Consider the following 21,594-nt stretch of genomic DNA (forward strand, 5'->3'; position numbering starts at 1 on the left):
CCTCCTATGCATATGGGGGCTCCTTGGCACAATTCGGAACCCTGATTTTCCAGGCTTCTAAAACACACAAGGCGCCACCAGGAGTATAAGAGGCTCCCTGCTTGAGACGCTCACCCTCCAACTCAGGGGCGGACTGTCCTGTTTCGATGCCTGAGGCAAAACAGGGGCTGCCTCCCCACTGCCTTACTGGGGTTGTGTGACTTTGGCCCCCAGTGGGAGGTCTGTGAAATCTTGCCAGAACCCAGAAGCTACAGCCACTGATCCTTGCTTCCCCAGTGGCAACAGTGGTAGGGTTGCAGGAGAAGTGAGAAGGGGTGGTGATATATTCAAGAGTCTCACAAGATCTCACCAGAAGCCACTGCTTCTCCTTGCTCCTCTGGCTGCAGGGTGGCACCGCCCCTTGGGATTCCACCCCACCCCCCAAGATGGCTGCCTCAGCCCACCTCAGGCCAGTCCTGCTCCAAGTGAGACTGGGAGAGGGATCGAGACCAAGTTGCACACTAGTCTCTACGGTCCACCTCTTCCTTCATCGATTTCCCTACCACAAAGACAGAAAGCCTGAAGTACTAGAGAATTCTGCACAATGTTCTAAGTGTTCTGGGTTTCTGTATGAATCCAATCTTAAGCACAGGCCTTGCAGTGTGAAGATTGTAGGCTTAACTTAAAATGTTCCAGAGCGGGAAGTGAGACAGAGACACTGAAAAGCTGTTCTGAATCAAATGAATCATACGGAGCTAGATGGACCAAGTATAAGGCAGCTTCTTATGCTAATACTCCTCACCACACCCTTGGATGTATGATGCTTCCAAGATGGGATCCAACTCACACAAACATGTAATACCAATTCACACACTTTACTTACCTGACAGTACAGACATCTCCGGAAAACAATGATAAACAACAGCAACTGAAAATATTACATGCAAAGTGCTCTGAAAACCAGGGGTTTACAGAAAACACCCTGAAAAAAATGCAATTAAGACTACAGACCTAAGTATACTTACTAGGGATTAAGTCCCATTGAGCTCAATTAGACTTTTCTGCATAAACATAGAGCCACACTCTAAATTATTTTCTGTTTTCCTTTCCTCCCCCCCCCCTTCCCTCAAAATTCCTCATCTGCTCCCCCTGAGCAAAAACCTCCAAATTCACCTGGATATTTAAATTTTGCAGCTATTATCATTTTCCCCACTGCGTGGAGAGTTGCTTCACCAGCCCAAACAGGACATGCAATGCTGGTAAGAGGCAGAAGATAACATTCACAATAACAGTTCAACTGAGAACCTGCAATTGTGTTTTTGGTGGGCTTTAGGTAAAGATGTATGGAACACCACTACCAATAAATTTCCTTAGTCTTACTGAAACATCCTTATTGCTTCTTTAGAAATTCCTTGGATGTTTTGCCTAAGCAGGAACCCCCAAATTCCCATCAATATTTTTGTTTCAGACAAATGTGATGGCAACTCTGTTGAAGACTTCATTTTCGTGCCTAGTACCTTGACAGCAACGCTGATTGCTACAACCAGAAATGAGTGATGCCAGCAGCTTGTGGAAACACATAGTGGCACTAGGCCAAGAGTGCTGGAGGAATTCAGTTCACATCAGTTTGATCCTATTCCTTCAAGGAATATTTCTCATCCATACCCCATCTGTATGAACCAGCTTTCCAGATGGATAGGACATTAGAGAGATTTATACAAGGCAGTCTATACACCACAGTAAACACTGGCAATCTGTAGATCTGATAAAGTGCCCCAAATTATAAAAGGAGGTAAAGGGCATATATTTGCACGGCTACTCTTTTCCTTCCCCCAAGGCAGGATAAAATAGGCTAGCAAGCAAAACCACTTAAGAGTAACAACAAGACGACTTTACACATCTGCTTCGTCCTATGTTACGGTTGTCAAGCTAAACCACGACAACATTGGCTTGCCTTTTAAAGGGTTTGATGCAACTACAGAGGTGATGCTCTGGATACTGCTTTGCTTCCATCAGTCCCGCCTGGCATGGCCAATGGGCAGGGATTGTGGGAAACATAGTTGAACAACACCTAGAGGGGCAAAGTTTCCCCATCCCTGCTCTCTTGGGTTCTTACAGGAAGAAAAGAATGGCTAGAGACCATGGGATTTGCTATTTCCTCTGCCTATTGATTCAGCTGAGGAGACAATGGAAACTGCAAATTCCATGCTGCCTGGTGGGAAATTAGGCTCTTGAACAAGCTCAGGAACATAATTTACAGTGAAGGAGAAACTGAAAGGCTTCCTGCATTTTAGTGATGCCTCTCTGCTGCTAGTTACTCCTACCCCATCTGAAAGGAACCATTTTTGTCTTGGAGAGGGGGGTGGGGAAACTGGCAGGGGAAGAATGTGTAGTCCTCTATTTGCCAGGTTCATAATTGTATCTACTTCTGCCATTATCAATAGAGTTCCATTTGAGTCTGGTCATTGCATGAAACCCGACTATGTGGATTTCCATCACCACCAACCCCTTGCCAAGTCCCAAGAAGCCAACCTGACAAAATCTCCTCTCCTTTAAAAGCCCAGCGGCCCTGCTGCCCTTTTTGCATGTTGACACCTTAAGGGACGCGGGTGGCGCTGTGGGTTAAACCACAGAGCCTATGACTTGCCGATCAGAAGGTCAGCGGTTCGAATCCCCCCGACGGGGTGAGCTCCCGTTGCTCGGTCCTTGCTCCTGCCCTAGCAGTTCAAAAGTACGTTGAAGTGCAAGTAGATAAATAGGTACTGCTCGGGCGGGAAGGTAAACGGCATTTCCGTGCTCTGGTTCACCAGAAGCGGCTTAGTCATGCTGGCCACATGACCCGGAAGCTGTACGCCGGCTCCCTCGGCCAATAAAGCGAGATGAGCGCCGCAACCCCAGAGTCGGTCACGACTGGACCTAATGGTCAGGGGTCCCTTTACCTTTACCTTACCACCGTGACTGGAGTTGTATCTTCCTTCACACTAGAACTTGGCTTACAAAGAAAGGCCCCCATTTATGAAACAGCTTTTACACTAAGAGCCATTTCTGAGTTTAGTTTTAAGTCTTTCTGTGTGCAAAATATAGGCTTTACTCCAGATGATTCACTTTAAATTCTGGCTATTTACTTCAGTTTGACCTTGGGGCAATCTCTCTCTCTCTCTCAGTCTGACCTGTCTCACAAGATTGCACTGAGATTGGGGAGACAGAGGCGTGCCTTGCGTATGGCACCTTGAGGGAAGAACGGTGAGGCAAAAATGTAATTAACAAAAAGCAGTACCTGTATTGGGCCACCTATCAGGCCATTCTTTGTATTGAGATCTCGGCCAAAGATAAACGTGTTGACACTCAGCAATTTTATACATATCAGTTTAACATCTGCTGCCTGTGGAACAAGTCATGAGCTACGTGCCAACCAGACCTCCACTTAAGAGGCCTCACATATTCTTCACACTATGATGGCTGGCATGGAGATGATTTCAGCAGCCTGCTGTGTCCCCTAACAATGCCGCTGTAAACAATGATCGGCCAATTTCATTCTAATCTTGACAATTTCACTGTAATTAAAACCAGGCTGTGGCTTGCAAACACTTTAATTAAGTCTGATTGGGAAAGATGGAGGAGAAGCAAGGGAGTATAGCGCATGGCTGGCAAGCCAGCAATAGCACAGAGTTCTAAGACTTCTGAGCATGCCACCCGCGCAGCTGCCAAACTAAGTTTTAAGCCAGGCTAAATGTGGAGTGGAGCAGAGTTTAGGCTCAAATGACAGTTGCGAGATTGCAAACCCTAAGCCAGTTTCTCCAAACTCCTGGTAGTTGAGGAACATGTTTTACTTAATTATAACTGAATGCACAATTCACTCTTCAACCTGGAAAACTTATTTCTAAAATGCTAAGAATAAAAATTAAATCCCACCAATTTTGGTTTCTGTTCAAGCCACTGAGATTCGTCCTGGGCACAAACTTTGTGCAGATTGCAGTTCTTCTGCATTGTTGCATCTCCAGTCTGCTCACACACAATGCAGAAGGTGGGTTTATTTATTTTTCATACAACATAGTTTGATAATTACTACCACGTGGCAGTGGCAGCAACAAAAAGAGCATATCTTTTAACCAATACAATCTACCGTATTTTTCGCACCACAGGACACAGTTTTTCCGTCTTAAAAACTAAGGGGAAAAGTCTGTGCGTCCTATGGAGCGAATGCAGGGGGGGAGGCAGGCAGGAAAAGCCCCCAAGAGCCACACACAAGCTTCGTGCGGCTCTTGCGGGCTTTTCCCCAGGAGGGAGAAGGGACTGACGCGGTCAGTCAGTCCCTTCTCCCTCCTCTAGAAAAGCCTTGCGCAATCTCTCCAGCCGCGGGAGGCTACGCAAGGCTAAAGAGGAAGCCCGGGCAGCGAGCGCGATCCATCCTGCTCGCTGCCCGGGCTTCCTCTTTTGCCTAGCACACCTCTCCAGCCGCGGGAGGCTGCACAAGGCTAAAGAAGCCAACTTTTTAAAAATCTCTCTATCTCTACCTCTTTTTCTTTTTTCGTCCTTTCTCCACCCCCTTATTTTCCTCTGGATCAGTGTTTTAATCTAGATTAACGTTTTAGTTTGGAGGGGGGGAATATTATAAAAAAGGAAACTTTGCAGCTTTTATTTTAGTATACAATAAAAACAGATTAAACAAAACACAAGAGAAGGAACTAGCATAGAAGAAGAAGAGAAAAGGGAAAGAGGGAGGATACAAAGCCATTTACCAGAGGTAGATCTTAACCCTTGCCTCACCTGGGAGCTTCTCTGGGCAGGAATTCCCTCAGCTTAAGTGGGGTGAGGGAAGAGTGGCAGGTAGGGGGGTACCTACCTAGACAGTGAAGCCACATGTCTCTCCAATGAAAATTGGGAGTGGGCATTGTGTGAAGTGGCTGTGGATCTCCTGCCGCAGAAGTGTAGGACTGTATAGAGTTGGGAGGGCCACCCGAGGGTCATCTAGCCCAGCCCCCTCACAATGTAGGAATCACAGCTAAAGAACGCCAGGCAGATGGTCCCCCAACCGCTGCTTAAAAGCCTCCAGTGGTGGATACCCCCAACAACTTCCGAGGTCACAGAATTGCAGGGTTGGAAGGGAACCCCAGGAGTCATCTAGTCCAGCCCCGGTGGACAGCGGGCCCGATCCATCCCGTTGTGCAAGGCTAAAGATGCTGCTCAAGGCTAAAGAGGAAGCGCGCAGCCTGTCCATTGCTCTTTGGGGCTGGGGGGGGGAATAATATTTTTTTCCTTGATTTCCCCCTCTAAAAACTAGGTGCGTCCTGTGGTCCGGTGCGTCCAATAGAGCGAAAAATACGGTATTCGGTGAATCTCGCAGCAGAGCTCTTTTTAAGTCTTAAACTGGCTGGTGCAGGCCAGGGTTGCATCATTGACAAAGGTCCAGTCAATATCCTGCTATGAAAAGTCTCTGCCATTTTGAACCCATGCCAGTACAGTGGGTTTATCTATTTGCTCATTTTCACTAAATATCCTTCAGGGCAACTTACATTTTTTTTTTTTTAAGTGCATTAGAATAAAACCCTCAAAAATCCTATTAAAATCCTTTTAAATATAGATTGGGAAATAGTGGAGAGATCTGATGGATTTATTATTATAATTTTGCTGCTGTTACCCATCCTGTGAGATGGAATCTAAATCTAAATAGATAAACACATCTATTTATGTATGTCACTGAATGTACAAAGTTTAGTGGTTATTGACATTCACATGGGAATGCTAACCAGCTGCAGATTAATCTGTTTCCCCCACTTTTGGATACACAATAAAACACTGACAATGACGTTTAGATGACTCTCAACATTCACTGATTTAAATGTTGTGCTTCCATTCCTCTTTTGAGTGCTTTGCATGATAACCAATAAGAAACACACAGGAGGAGGTTGGGCTGGTGGGCTGGTGTTCAGAGACCCAAAGGGTGCTCATCAATGGTTCCTCTTCATCCTGGAGAAGAGTGACTAGTGGGGTGCCACAGGGTTCTGTCTTGGGCCCGGTCTTATTCAACATCTTTATCAACGACTTGGATGATGGACTCAAGGGCATCCTGATCAAATTTGCAGATGACACCAAACTGGGAGGGGTGGCTAACACCCCAGAGGACAGGATCACACTTCAAAACGACCTTGACAGATTAGAGAACTGGGCCAAAACAAACAAGATGAATTTTAATAGGGAGAAATGTAAAGTATTGCACTTGGGCAAAAAAAATGAGAGGCACAAATACAAGATGGGTGACACCTGGCTTGAGAGCAGTACATGTGAAAAGGATCTAGGAGTCTTGGTTGACCACAAACTTGACATGAGCCAACAGTGTGACGCGGCAGCTAAAAAAGCCAATGCAATTCTGGGCTGCATCAATAGGAGTATTGCATATAGATCAAGGGAAGTAATAGTGCCACTGTATTCTGCTCTGGTCAGACCTCACCTGGAGTACTGTGTCCAGTTCTGGGCACCACAGTTCAAGAAGGACACGGACAAACTGGAACGTGTCCAGAGGATGGCAACCAAAATGGTCAAAGGCCTGGAAACGATGTCTTATGAAGAACGGCTAAGGGAGCTGGGCATGTTTAGCCTGGAGAAGAGGAGGTTAAGGGGTGATATGATAGCCATGTTCAAATATATAAAAGGATGTCACATAGAGGAGGGAGAAAGGTTGTTTTCTGCTGCTCCAGAGAAGCGGACACGGAGCAATGGTTCCAAACTACAAGAAAGAAGATTCCACCTAAACATTAGGAAGAACTTCCTGACAGTAAGAGCTGTTCGACAGTGGAATTTGCTGCCAAGGAGTGTGGTGGAGTCTCCTTCTTTGGAGGTCTTTAAGCAGAGGCTTGACAACCATATGTCAGGAGTGCTCTGATGGTGTTTCCTGCTTGGCAGGGGGTTGGACTCGATGGCCCTTGTGGTCTCTTCCAACTCTAGGATTCTAGGATTCTAGGATTCTATGACATTATGGCTGGGTACACATTATCATCTTCTTTGGCTCCAGTGTGCTCCCACTCCTGCTGTTTTGAGCCATTTAAACATTGTGTTAGCTACAATACATATCTATCTTGAAAAATATATGCAGGTCCTGCTATCCCAACACTTGTTAGAAGGTATAAACACTGACAATTGGGAAACACTGGTCTGCGAGTACTCCAACTGGAGAACAGCCTTTACCAAAGGTGTCATGGACTTTGAAGATGCTTGAACTCAGGACAAAAGGAAAAAACGTGCTAAAAGGAAGGCACACTTGGCAAACCCTCACCATGATCAATTCCCGCCTGGAAACCTATGTCCCCACTGTGGAAGAACGTATGGATCCAGAATTGGCCTCCACAGTCACTTACAGACTAACTGTTAAGACCGTGTTCATGGAAGACAATCTTGCCTGGCCACGCGTGATCGCCAAAGAGGAAGAAGAAGCTTGTCTAACGAACTATTTCCTGAGAATGCTCTGTGTTCAGATAGAGAGACCCGTGTGTACTGCTGTTTAATGCATTTGCCTGAAACCAGCTTCCATCCCATTGAAAACATGAGCCTCATTCACTTCACAGCGAAGCTGAAGCTGTGTGTGTTTCAGACAGTCATTGGGCATGTGCAGGTGGCAGGTTCAAGAGGAGGAGTTGGTTGCAGGTGTAGGGAAACCAAACAGGTAATGTGCATTGTGTGGAGATATCCCCACCCCCTTTTGCATGTGTACAACAACATGCCAATGTGACCGCTGGCATATACATAACCTATAATCCCAGATACCGTGGGAGGGGGCTGGTACCTTCCTGCCCTGCCCTTGAACTTCTCAAAACAACAGAGCCAGGGATGGAAAAAGATTCTGGGCTAGGCAAGGCCTCAGCTGGATCCAACAAGACTCTTGGGTGTTAATACGTCAGTTCTGACATCTCCATAGAAAGTTGCCAAAGCTGTGCCCAACCCTAGTGTAACGCCTTTGTTCCCAACTCCTGGAAACACTCACTGCTGAACAAGCCACTAGGAAAACTGTGGCGGGAAAGAGAGATAAATGAGATCATCAAAAAGTAGCAGAGTTGGTCTGAGTTAAGTATTGCATTGCTCTGTCAAAAGACTGTGGCAAAGGTTAAGAAAGGGAGGAATCTGCAGTGGCTAAGGCTGGCCTAAGTTCATCTGTGCTTCTGTCTCACTGAAACAAACAAAAACCCCACTCACAAAGAGTTAGCAGCCTGCCTGCTGCAGAGGAACAGAAAGATTAAGGCCACTCTAGTCCCACAGGGTTGACACTTCCTGCCCCATTTCTGTCACCAGAAACCTCTCAAGAGAGGCTGTGGGTGTCCCACAGCAGAAAGGGTGTGTGTGTGAAGGTAGAGAAGGTGCGGGGAGAACCCAACTCTCTCAAGGCCAGGGCTTAAGAGAACAGACCTAGCTCAGGCACTGGCGCCAGTGATGCTGTTGTTGTTGTCAGACGCACTGCCTTTCAGCATCTCTTCCCTCCCTGTGTGCATTCATTTCCCCAAGCCACATCCTGGCTATTAGGGTTTTCGTAAGCTGGGGAGTGGCCAAACACACCATTCTTTCAGGAATAATCAGGTGGGCTTTGGTGATGCTCATTAAAGTGAGGAATTGACAGGGCTGATTAGAACAAGGCAGCTTGTGAGCAAGAACCGTAAAAAACTGCCAGGCTCAGAACTCCGCAGAAACTCGTCCATCATGACTTGCGATGCCCCCGTGCCTCTACCTTCCCACTGGCTAGAAATCTGCAAATGATGCCAAATCACATCAACCTACACAAACAAGAGCAGCAGAGCGGGGTAGGCTGGTAGCAAAACTTGAGCAGGGCAAATAAAGTGCCCTTTAGGGAAGTTGACAAATACAAAAAACAAAACAAAAAAAAAACCAACATGATTGAGTGTGGCTGAATCAATGGCCTCCTCATTAGCTCATGTGGGTTGCCCAGTAAGTGTACGGCCAAGAACACAGTAACCCAGACCCAAGAGGGGCCTAAAACAAAATGTTGCAGCGTGTCTTCTCCCCTAAAAAGAGTGCTCTGAGAAGGGAGGGTTTCAGCCATTCCCTGGAAGCAGAGTATTCCAATTTCCTCTATTTATCCTTCTCTCTCTCACACACACACATTCTGTTTTTTCTTTTCTAGTTATCATTCAATATTCTGTAACTATTAAACATGCTCAGTCCTTATTAGCCAGGGGGTTTTTTTGGGGGTGGGGGAGGCTGCTTCCTGGATAGTTTTTTTTTGGGGGGGGGGATTCGTTTTGCACTGCAAACATTGCTGCTCCCCCAGTCATGCTGATTCTTGCCTCCAGTCAGCGGCGTAGCGTGGGTTATCAGCACCTGGGGCAAGGCAAGTAATTTGCGCCCCTAACCCCTAACCTGCTGCCGCTGCCAGCTTCTTCTTGCTGCTGCCTGGGTTGGGCTATTTATGGTAAGGTAGCCACGGTGGCGGCGGGGGGTCCGTGTCAGGTGATCTGAGGCGAGTTGCCGCTGCCGCTGCCGCCCAAACGACGCCGCTTGCCCGGAGGAGGGCGGCAGAGGAGCGAGGAAAATGCAACATGGCCCAGCAGCGGCAGCAGCGGCGGCGGCGGCGGCGGGGCTGTGAGGAGGGGCTGCCTGGCGCGCCCTTCGCGGCCCTGATGCGCGGGGACCGCGGCGAGCGCTGAGAGCCGCTGCCTGCCGGACGCCTTCAGCCCGGATGCGCGCACAGCTTGTTGGTTCCGCGAGGCATGGGGCTCTGCTACAGCCTGCGCCCGAGGCTCTTCGGCGACTCCGGAGGCGGCGAGCGTGCCCCCCCAGATGTTGCGCCCGGTGCGGCCGGCCCCCCCTGCACCCCCCACGCTACGCCACTGCCTCCAGTTGTAACTTCCCCAAGTTCACCACCACATGGAGAGATAGGAACATAAAAGCACCAACAGAGGCAGCTGATACATGTAGCGTCACCAAATTTATTTACTCCTTCCAGGGACAGACCATGCTGAAGGAGGCCACTACCTTATGACTGAATATGCCATGGAGTGGTTGAATGTCAGGATACTCTGTTGCGAGGTCTACTGCCGTCCAACTTGCAGGCGGTGATTTTCTGCACGGGGGGGGGGGGAGAGACTTTTGTGTCCATGGAGTAGGGTTACCAGCCATCCCCATTTCCCGGGGACAGTCCCCGGATTTGCAAATAAGTCCCCGGATATCATCTAATGTCCCCGGGAAACGCAGCAGCGGCAGTCTCAGCAGCAGGTGGCTCTGGCTGGCTGCTTGGAAGTCCCCATATGATGGTGGTGAGGGGCTCTAAGATGCAGCTTCTGGGCTGCCTCCATCTTCTCTGACCCCAGCAACTAAGCTGTGAAGGGAGGCTTCACGCTGCCTATCAGCGCAGCCTCCAAACTCCTACTTGCGTGCAAGCAGGAGGGGGCAGGGATCTCTCAGTTAGGCAATGGGAAGCCTCACTTCCCAGCTGAGGGATCCCAGCCCCCTCCTGCTTGCACACAAGTAGGAATGGGATTGGGGCTGCTCCCATGGGAAGGGAGGAATCGCGCTGCCTGAGTCTCACCAGCACCGCTGCTCTCGGCCCTCCTTCTCCACCTTCCATACCTGACCCACTGCACACCACTTCCCCACCACCACCACCAAAGAACCAACAACATGAGCCCAGGCTCATGAAGAAAGGAGATAGAAACCTTGGAGGAAGGGGAAACGTGGTGGTTGAGGTCAAGGTGGCAGCCGCCCCTCTGCCACCGCCATCGCTGCAGCATCAACGAACATGTTTGTTTGTTTGTATTTATTTATTTATTGTGTTCCCGGGATTCACTGAAAAAAAAATCTGGTAACCTTACCATGGAGGCTCCTCTCATTTTTAGGACTCTGAACCATTTGGAAGGTGACAGAACCTAAAACCAAGTGATGACATGCCCATCCCTGCTGCTGCTTTCACACATATTTTCTTTATTATTCTTACAACTTTTGCTACTTTATTTACACATCACCTTATATCTGAAGGGCTCAAGGAGACTTACATATAGCAAACAAATATTAAAAACAAATATTAAAAACGTAACTCCTGGAGAGGGCTTTAGTCTACGCATTATGCGAATCCACCAACCCCAGATGTCAAATCTTTATTGCTTAGCCAAAGGCCACCATCAGTCATATAACAATGCAATGGAAAAGGCGGGACACACCTCAAAATAGGATTAAAACATATGAATAGCACAACCCACTGCGATATCCAATATATATCCAATATATATCCAATATATTTTACATGATGATAGCCTTAACTTTCATTATGAAAGCAACAGGTTCTTGCCAGTTTGTAATTAGCCCAACACTTTAACAACAGAATTGACAAGTCCTCCTACTACAGGAATTCTTCATCTGCCCTTCATTATTCTAAATCATGCAGGCAGTCAATCACATGGGATTCTACCCATTCTTTTTTAATAGGCAAAACTACAACTAGAAAACTAGCTAGGTCATATACAATCCTCCTACAGGTCTGGTGGTTAATAATAATAATAATAATAATAATAATAATATTACCCCGCCCATCTGGCTCGATTTCCCCAGCCACTCTGGGCAGCTTACAGCATATTTTGAAACATAATAAAACACCAGACATTAAAAACTTCCCGATACAGGGCTGCCTTCAGATGTCTTCTAAAAGTCAGATAGTTGTTTATTTCCTTGACATCTGAAGGGAGGGTGTTCCACAGGGTGGGTACCACTACCGAGAAGGCCCTCTGCCTGGTCCCCTGTAATTTCACTTCTCGCAGTGAGGGAACCAGTGGAAGACCCTCGGAGGAGGACCTCAGTGTCTGGGCTGAGTGATTGGGGTGGAGACACTCCTTCAGCCATACTGGGTCGAGGGCATTTAGAGCTTTAAAGTTTGGCACCAGCACTTTGAATTGTGCTCAGAAATGCACTGGAAGCCGATGAAGATCCTTTAGGACTGGTGTTATATGGTTCTGGTGGCCACTCCCTGGCACCAGTCTAGCTGCCACATTCTGGATTAGTTGTGGTTTCTGAGTCACTTTCAAAGGTAGCCTCATGTAGAGTGTTTGAAATTATCGTTCCACAGATGCGCCAAAAAAGATAAGAGATAGGTCAAAGCCGATCGCCCTACCACACCCTTTCAAGGTTGGCCAGAGCCATGATACCACCCTCCCAACACTGGAGACATTTCATCTTATCTAGATAGGGCTGGAGTGGAGCAGAGCAGAGCAGATGGCACGAGGTTGGCTCTCTAGCTCTGCCCCACCACACCAGGCATCACTCACTAAAATGATCTGGACAGAGAATCAATGATTCTGCCATTTTACACGCTGTCCAGGGACTTCTAGTTCTTCTGACTGTTGGTGCAATTATTTTTATTATTACCATCAGTGCAGAGAAAAGCAGAGTGGTGTGGCATACCAAGCCCCAACCACCATCTCAGGACCATTCAGTATTGTCAGGGAACTGCCATCGGAGCCAAGGGTGGAGGTAAGGCTCCCCAATGACACCGGAGAGGGAACCAGCAAGGAGAGAGGGAGAGCTTCCGCTGGGGAAGGAAATCAGCGTGACGCCAGGAAGAAAGGGGAGGCTGAGAGGGCTTCGGAGGGAGGGCTCCGAGACTCTTCCAGCGAGACCAGCGGGGAGAGCACAGGACCTCCGCTTGGCACGCCCACTCTGCGCAGAAAGCTTCCGCGCAGGGAGGCGAGGCGGAGACTTGGCGTCAAAGAACTTTTATGTTGGAAGAAGTTCAGGAAACGCCCACTGACGGATTCTGCCAGTGATTGAGACAGCCACGGTGTAAGGGCTGTCCAGCCAGGGAAAAGTTTTAGCCAGACAACCCAGCCTGGAGCAGTTTGCGGCTTACGCACAAGCAACCCCAATTCCCATTACAAGTATGCTTCCCCTCAATGAGGTAATACACTGAGACAATCCCCGGCCACTGCTGCTGCTTGTCTTGGATGCCAGAAAACGGCAGGTTCCCTTCTCTCTTCAGCTTGTGGGGATTGATCTTGGCACTTGCTTCCCCCCAGAGGAGAGAAGGGAGCTTCTGGGACAAGTCCCCAACCACCATCCATCTTGGCAGCCAGCTCCCTTCTAGCTGCAAGGCAGTCACAGCACAGGGAACCGATTCCATGCCTCACCTGGTTAACAGGGCAATGCCACTTGGCTCAGACTCAGATGCTTACAGAAATACAAAAATATCAGCTTCCTCCTGATTAATAGTGCTTGAGAGCTGATGTAGTGTACTAGCTGAGCAACAATAGCAATGAATCTGGGTGCTTGTGGTTTCCATCTTGCCTTGCCAGGAACTCACAAGGTTCCTTAGGCAAGCCACCCTCTCAGCTTATCCAACTGCAATATGGGGTTAATAATATGATTCTACGCAGGTGGCACTGTGGTCTAAACCACTGAGCCTAAGGCTTGCCGATTGGAAGGTCGGTAGTTCGAATCCCCGTGACGGGGTGAGCTCCCGTTGCTCGGTCCCTGCTCCTGCCAACCTAGCAGTTCGAAAGCATGTCAAAGTGCAAGTAGATAAAGAGGTACTACTCTGGCGGGAAGGTAAACGGCGTTTCTGTCACTGCTCTGTTTTCGCCAGAAGCGGCTTAGTCATGCTGGCCACATGACCCGGAGTAAGGCCGGCTCCCTCGGCCTATAGAGAGAAATGAGCACACAACCCCAGAGTCATCTGCAACTGGACCTAACGGTCTGGGGTACCTTTACCTTTACCTTACAAGGCTATTGTAGGGATTACAACAAGATATGTGAAATGCTTTGTGCGCTCAAAGGTGAAATATAAATACTGTTATTATTAAGTAGACAGGCTTATGCTTGTCTTTGCCTCACTGCTGTGGCTAATGCCCTCCACTGACTTCTTTATTTCCATTTAACTTATAACTCCTGTTCCAAGAAAACGGCCCTGTAACTAAAGTTAAAATGGAAACCAATATTTCTCCAAATCTGAAGCTTCCCATACATGAAATTGCAGTATTTAGAAGCAGGGTATTTTTAAAGCACCAAACTGGGCTCTTGCCGCAAGGCACTGACAGCCTCACAGGTCTGCTGTGAGGATGAAACATAGATACAGGGCAATTTGCCTTGAGCTTTTGACATAATATGGAAAGACATTTATAGAGAACAAAGCTTGTGCAATTTGAAAAGGTTGAGTGTTAAACATTTTTGAATCCTGATCAACAGTAATTACCAAACCTGAATTATCCTTTTCTTGTTTGTCCAAACCCAGGCTTACGGTTTCTGTCCCCGAGACAAACTACGAGAAATATACCAAGAACTAATCTTAGTTAGAGCTTGTGATTTTTCTGAAGTGCTATACATTCTAGGTCAGGCTTCATCAAACTCGGCCCTCCAGATGCTGTGAGACTACAGTTCCCATCATCCCGGACCAATGGTCTTGCTAGCTAGGGATCATGGGAGTTGTAGGCCAAAAACATCTGGAGGGCTGAGTTTGAGGAAGCCTGTTCTAGGTGGTGGGGCCTTTGGAGACTGTCAGTTGGTGCAGATTTCAACTGCTGGTTGGCGCTGAGCTACTGGAATATATTACACCTAAAATGGTACCAACTGCATTGGCTGCCATTGCCATTGCTGGTTATAACCTGAATGGTAGGAGACCAGCCACCTGACCCAAACCCACCAACCCACCATGAGTCTGTTCCTTGAGTTTGGCATTGGAGGGCTTGTTTATGTGCCCACTGGTAAAGACAATCCGGTTGATGTGTACTCATAAAATAGTCTTCTCAGCAGTGGCTCCACAGTTTTGGAAGTAGTTCCTTCTGAGATTTGGCAGGCTTCATCCCTGCCAAAGTTTAAGAGGACCTTGGGACTCCCCTCCCCTTTGATGGCTTTTAGGGGTTAATGTATATCGGAGTTTTAATACTGAAGTAGTTATGGAATGTCTATTTCATTATAAATGTTAATCCTGCTGTGATTTTAAATAGTGTTGCAAGTTTGTAGCTAAATAAATAAATACCCTGGAATTATCTTCCCATGGAAGCAAATTCAAAATGGAAACTTCTGATCTGGGAAAACCATCTAAACTGGAACAGCTTCAGTGCCTCCCAGTTTCATCCACAGCCAGTGGCGTAGCGTGGGGGGTGCAGGGGGGGCCGGCCGCACCGGGCGCAACATCTGGGGGTTAGGGTTAGGGGGCGCAAATTACTTGCCTTGCCCCGGGTGCTGACAACCCACGCTACGCCACTGTCCACAGCCCTGTCTCCTTTCCCTAAACAGAACAGTGCCAGAGTCTGGCACAAAAATAATAATCACAGTTGCCATTTCCTCCAAATACCCAAAGCAGTATCTTAACTGCACATTTAATTTATCTCCCTGTAAATCTTTATTTTATTAGCAGTCCTGGCTTCCTTACAGAAAGAAGTTCTACAAGAGATGAAAAATTAATCATTGAGATCTTTTCTCTTGGAGTATCAAGAGATGCACTATATTGGGAGGTGGTACTGTATCAATTGTGTGGTTATCATCTAGTGGAGGAACAAGGAATCTTTTTGAACAGGTCAACTCAAAGGAAATGTGAACTTCCAGTCTGAGCCTCTGTAGGATGATGGCAGACTGAGCTTTTGTGGATGATTTAGTGTGCTTCCAAGAGAAATGAATTCTTATTTAAGATCTTCTAGTCACATCAGCCACAGTTAACCTCTGGACAATTTTTTTGGCTTAGGCCAGGCATGTCCAAATCCTAAAAAAAGAAAAGCTCAACAACTTTGGTTGGCCCTCACACATGTTCACTTCATCAAATCTGGCCCTCTTTGAGAAAAGTTTGGGCACCCCTGGCTTAGGCACTTCAATTCAGAGACCATTCCAAAAATCCTATTTTGAATCGTGGCTATCCTAATATCACATCAGCCAAATTTGAAGTTTCTTCTTTAGAAAGTTCTGAATGTTCTGAATAGAAACACTTGCACTTTGCCTTTCGGTTACGCAAATAAATGTTTGCAATGCCGCATGCCTAACTATTGGCATTTGCAACAAGACGTACCAAGCTGTGAAAGGAAACCTATAACTGCAGGGCAAAGGACAAGGGACACTCAAGGCTGGTCGATTCATGCTGGCAAACATATTCAACCCTCATTTCAACTGTTTACCCAGTTTGGAGCTCCAGTCCATCACTGCAGACATTATATGTTCTGCAAATACACCAACAGGGTGCGTTCCTTCAACAACCCAGGTGCCCACCAGTGTGTATCATTTTAAAAAATTTGGAGCCACACTTGAGTAGCTTATGCTATCAAGGGAAAACCCTAGGGATCTGGCCCACCAAACCACTGTTTCAGTGGCCCAACAGCCACTGGTAGAATCAGGCAGAATCAGGCCCAAGACATTTTGGCACCTGAGGTGGACCACAAAATGGTGTACCACCCCCCACCCCCGGAAGAAGATACTACTGTATTTAATAAGTTAATGTAGGTTGTTAAATTTATTTATTTATTGAGCAATAATTATATACCACTTAATTAAAAACAACAACCCTCTAACAAAAAATAACCCCCCAAAAACCTCAACAGAAAATACCAATGAAATAAAACTTTATAAACAAGGCGACATAATCAAATTATCAAAATGTAGATAAAACCAACACTTTCACAAACGAATATAGATAATAAAATTACATATTGCGGTAGGCTTGCCTAAATAAATTTTTTTAAGCAGGCGCTGAAAACAGGGTAATGACATCACCTGCTTAATAAATGACTCAATGGCGAAGAGGACCAAACAAGCACTAATAACGATTTAATACCGGCAATATTCTCAAAAGAGAAGTTAGATTTATATAGGGCTAATTTTGATATGGTAAATCTCATGTGCAGCCAGGACAACTGCGTTGCTGCTATCTTGCGCCTCTGTTATATTTGGTCCAGCCAGTCTCTCTCCTCCTGCAGTTCAGGCTGTGAATGCCTGTTCAATACCCCTTTGTAAGAATCTTAAATCAGTTTGTTCAAATGGAAGTGTCCACAAAAAGATCCTTATTTTATGTTTTATTTATCATTACATTTCTGTTACTGCTGTTACTAATAGTACTTTGGCGCAAACTTTTCTGTTGTCATTGTATTTTAGGGTCCTGACGGAAGTAGCTTGCACTGAAAACAGCCACCACAATTAAGAGCACAGAGAGGTGACAGGCACGAGAATAAAAGTGAATTTTTAAATTCCTCCTTGGAGGGAGCACAGCTGACAGCTCCCCTGTCACCAACGGAATTGTCAATCTAAAATGATTGCTTTTCCAATCTAATTTTGATGGCTGGATAGTTCCGTTGCAGCTTGCCAAAATGAGAAAGTCAAGTGAGTAAGCAAGCAAACTACCACAACCCGTTGTTGTTGTTGTTGTTTTATTAAAACAAACAAAAGCAAACCAACTGAACCACTGATCCTGCCTCGTACAACCGGCTTTGCTCATTTTCTCCGAGAACAGCCACTGAAATATTTATGACAATCTTTCCTAGTGACATCGCCATGAAGTCTATTCAAGCCAATCCCCGAAATGTTGACAATCAAGCTGTAGCCCAGCAACTCTTTATGCCAGTTCTGAGTCTGATAAACAGCATTCCAAATGGGGGCAATTCATGGGTTACACTTTAAGCCTCCCCCAGCCCATGCATTGTGTTTTGTTTTGTTCTCACAGGGCTTCAAAGATCACCCCTCCTTTCCCCAGTGGCAGTGGTTCTCATACTGTCAGATGAACCTCCCTAGCGGGATATCGTCTCTAGAGCAGGGGTATGGACCCCTTTCCCGAGGGCCACAGTGCCTTCTGGGCAGCTTTCCAAGGGCCACATGCTGTCAGGGGCAAAAGCAGGCAGGGCAATGGATGTAAACTTGACCACCGTACAGTCTCACACCCCTCTCCATCCTCCCTCTAGGCAAGCAAAGGGCACAATCAGAGTTCACATTATGACCAGGCTGAGGCATTCAGAGTGCGAAACTGGAAAAATGAGGGTGTGTGGCCTGGGGAGATTTATTCAGGCCAGATTCAGATGCCTGGAGGGTCAGATTTAGCCCCCCGCCCCCGGGCCTGAATTTCCCCAACCACGCTGTAGTGCAGACTTTCTCAAACTTGGTTCCTCTAATGTTGCTGAACTACAACTCCCATCATCCCTAGATAGCAGGGATGGGTAAAGCTACTGTAGAATATTGTGTGCACACAATACTCCAGGGAGGGATAAGATCCTGAAGCTGGTAGTACGCTCCTTTCCCACCAGCAAAGACAATAAGGGGACCCATACAGATACAGAATGGATTTATAGAAGTGACAACATCTCCATTGTCCCATTAACTGAGGAAACAGCTACAGCTTTGTTAAGGTGGTTCCCTATGGATGGTTTTAAGACGGGGCAACAAGATTGTATTCCGTTCCTCTCCTAAGGCTAGTGTCGAGCTGAGTATCTCAATTTCACAGCAGCAGGTGTATGAGCATTGGAGGCAACCATCTTTGCAAGCTCATCTATAGAGAATCTGGTGCTGAGAAGGGGTGTGAGTAGAGCAAGTTTAGAAGGGGACCCTGAGTTCAAAAGGTTTGAGAAACACCTCCTCTATACAGGTTCATGGCCAAAAGTCAGAAGCAAAATGCAAACCCAATCCAGATTTAAGGAAGTGCCCGCTTATCAATATGAACGATACGCATCTGAAACCATACTGAGATGGAATAATTAAAGGTTAACTTCTGTTGGCCTTCAGTTCTGTGGCTGAGTTGCCATAATGGTTCGGTTTGGTCTGAGCCAACCTTTTTCCTGGATCCAAAGAAAGGGGCATATTGCTGCTGCTGCTGCTGCCTAGCAACATAATATCATGCTATCCAGGACAGGCTTTGCCTCTGGGCAATTGCTGCTGACTTATCCCTTCCAGCAAAAATCTCCACTAAACCGCAGCGTAGTTAGGAATGGGTAGATTTGCCCATTGTACACATTTTGTCTAATGCACACATATTTAAAAACAATTTTCCCCCTACTAGAATGCATTTTTGTATGTTAGTTCCCCTGCCATGCACTATTGTAAGTACTCTTCCCAAATATGTACGCTTTTCTAGGCATTACAGGGTTGGAGAACCTCATCACACAATTCAGAGAAGTGTGGCTTTTCAAGGATTGCTGCATTTCAATTTGTGATTGGTTTGGGATATGCAAGTTAAGCAGATTTGCATTAAAATGTGAACATATTTCTCCATCATCCCTAAATGTATTGAAGTAACCAGCCCATAGATGTGAGGACAAGGTGAGGACATAAGCCTAGATGATGGGAAAGGAGTAGAAGTTGAGAACTTGATTGTCCCTCTGTTATAGTTCACAGGGAGACGAGCATCTGATCTCCTTCAGGGCCAGCTTCACACATTTTGGTACCTGGCAGAATATCCAAAGGGCACACTTCCCTCCCACAAAGTAGCACAGGGCAAAATCTCCTCCTAACTTTAGTGAACCAGAGATCCTTCTTTGAGTCCTGCCTGCATCAATGGTACGTTCTGTGGTGACCCAAGGCAGTGTCTTCTTCTTCTGTCACTGTGTCCCAATTGTGAACTCCCTTCAGATTGTTCCTCTCATTACCAGCTTTTCATTGCCCCCCTCCCAAAAAAAACCCCTTTGCCTTGTTTTGTTAGGAGTTTGTTTAGGGGCGAGCTGAGATTGTGTTTGTTTAATCTAAATGTGATGAAATATTGTACTGGTTTGCTGTCTCCTGCCCTGAAATCCTCTTGGGATGAAGCTTGGTCTAGAAATACTCAATCCATTTCTATATACCATAGAGTCCGGCGTATTAGGCGACTGGGCGTATTAGACGACCCCCCAAACTGGCAGCTGCAATTTGGGGGTTCGTCTTATAAGCCCAGTCACCTAATTCTCTGGGCAGCTCCACGCTGGGAGAAAGCTGCCCCTGCTGCTGCTTCAGAGCCGCAGCAGCAGCTCCGTATAAGACGACCCCCGACTTTTAAACCTCTTTTCCGGGGTTAAAAAGTCGTCTTATACGCCGCAATCTACGGTAACCCCTTTCAGTCCATAAGGTGAGATGTGCTGGTGATGGAACTGATCGAAAAAATCCCGGCCCGTCTCTTTGGCTTACCTGTAGATCCTGTACCTGGTGGCGAAACCCTGCCGAAAGCGCTCCATGAAGTCAACATACTCTGGGGCTCGGTGAAATGGTCCTCGGTCAGTGAGTAGCCAGTCCAGTGGCACTTGGCTGGAGGAGGCTGTGGAGGCATGCTGTTCGTGTGGGGTGGCAACAGCTGCAGCCAGCCCCCAGCACCCCAGAGTCAGGACCAATACTGAGGACACCCATGGGACCATCAGCCAGAGCCCGTTAAACGGAGCACTGCGCTGCCACCTCATGCTTCTCCTGCTCGGTTGGCTTCTTCATTCTCTCACCACTCCTTCCCTCTCGGCGCTCCTTCAGGATTTCCTGCACTGAGAAGGCACAAGGAAAAGAAAAAGGGTCATGACTTATCCAAACAAGGTGCTGAGCAATGCCTAGGGCACGGCTGCACAACCTCGGGACCCACCAAGCTGAACGCTTGCAGCTTGTCTTTCGGAAGGGTCAGTCCCCTTTATATTAAACAACACGGGGTCCAACCAGTACATTGAAGTCTGCCACCTGAGGAGGGCAGATGGGAGCCAACCTTCACACCCATTCAAAAGCGGACTGGCACATGCCCACTGCTGAAACAGCCATCCAGGGGCAGCGAGTGGCAGCACCGCTGGGTCAGATCCATGAGGGGCCTTTGAAGTTCCTAGGGGCACCAGGCCTGATTGACTAAAGCACACAGATCCCAAGTGGAGTGCTTACTTGCCCTCATGGTCTCCATGCTGCAAGTGCAGTGGTGCCTCGCAAGACGAAATGAATCAGTTCCGCGAGTCTCTTCGTCTTGCGGTTTCTTCGTCTTGCGAAGCACGGCTATTAGCGGATTAGCGCTATTAGCGGTTTAGCGGCTATTAGCGGCTTAGCGGCTTGGCGGCTATTAGCGGCTTAGAAAAAGGGGGGAAAGGGAAAGAACTCGCAAGAACTCGCAAGACGTTTCGTCTTGTGAAGCAAGCCCATAGGGAAATTCGTCTTGCGAAGCACCTCAAAAGACGGAAAACTCTTTCGTCTAGCGAGTTTTTCGTCTTGCGAGCCATTCGTCTTGCGGGGCACCACTGTGCTTTGTACGTTTGTTGTTCATCCGGGGCCATCTGGGGTAAAAAGATAGGTTAGAAGCAAAGTGCCAATGCTCCTATGCTTTTTCCCCTAAGGGGGTTCAGGTGCTACAGCTGAGAGAGAGCTGCAGTGAATGTATGAAGTTGTCTTATACTGAGCCAGCCCCCTGGTCCATCTAGCCTCACCTGTTCCAACTTTCTCCAAGACAATGGGACCTTTGAGTCCTGTATGGCCAGCCCCTCCAAGAGACTGCAGGTCTCCAAGGATTTCAGCAAGAGTCGTCCCAGCCTGGTGCCTGAGATTCTTTAACTGGAATTACCAGAGAATGAACTTCCACATGCAAACCAAGTTATCTGCTACTCATCTGCATCATCTCCATATAAGTATCCCAGGCTAGACACCTGAGGCAATGCTCACTCAGGTCATAGCAAGCACTTAGCACTTGCACAGCGAAGCTCGAAGCATCATTACACTTCCCATACATTTAACTCAGTCATCTGTATAATT

General features: G+C 47.2%; 1 protein-coding gene across 1 annotated transcript in view; it reads right to left on the reverse strand.

Annotated features, from left to right (window-relative positions):
- BRINP2 (BMP/retinoic acid inducible neural specific 2) overlaps nucleotides 1-21,594 on the reverse strand; it is an 88,342-nt gene that overhangs the window by 22,483 nt on the left and 44,265 nt on the right. The window contains exon 2 of the mRNA XM_081865152.1: nucleotides 20,020-20,360. Within this exon, the coding sequence (XP_081721278.1) occupies nucleotides 20,020-20,285 (266 nt within the window). The 5' untranslated portion in view covers nucleotides 20,286-20,360. The remainder of the gene's footprint in view (nucleotides 1-20,019; nucleotides 20,361-21,594) is intronic.

Source organism: Podarcis erhardii (genome assembly GCF_964252035.2).
Source record: "Podarcis erhardii genome assembly, chromosome: 6".
Lineage (NCBI taxonomy): Eukaryota > Metazoa > Chordata > Lepidosauria > Squamata > Lacertidae > Podarcis > Podarcis erhardii.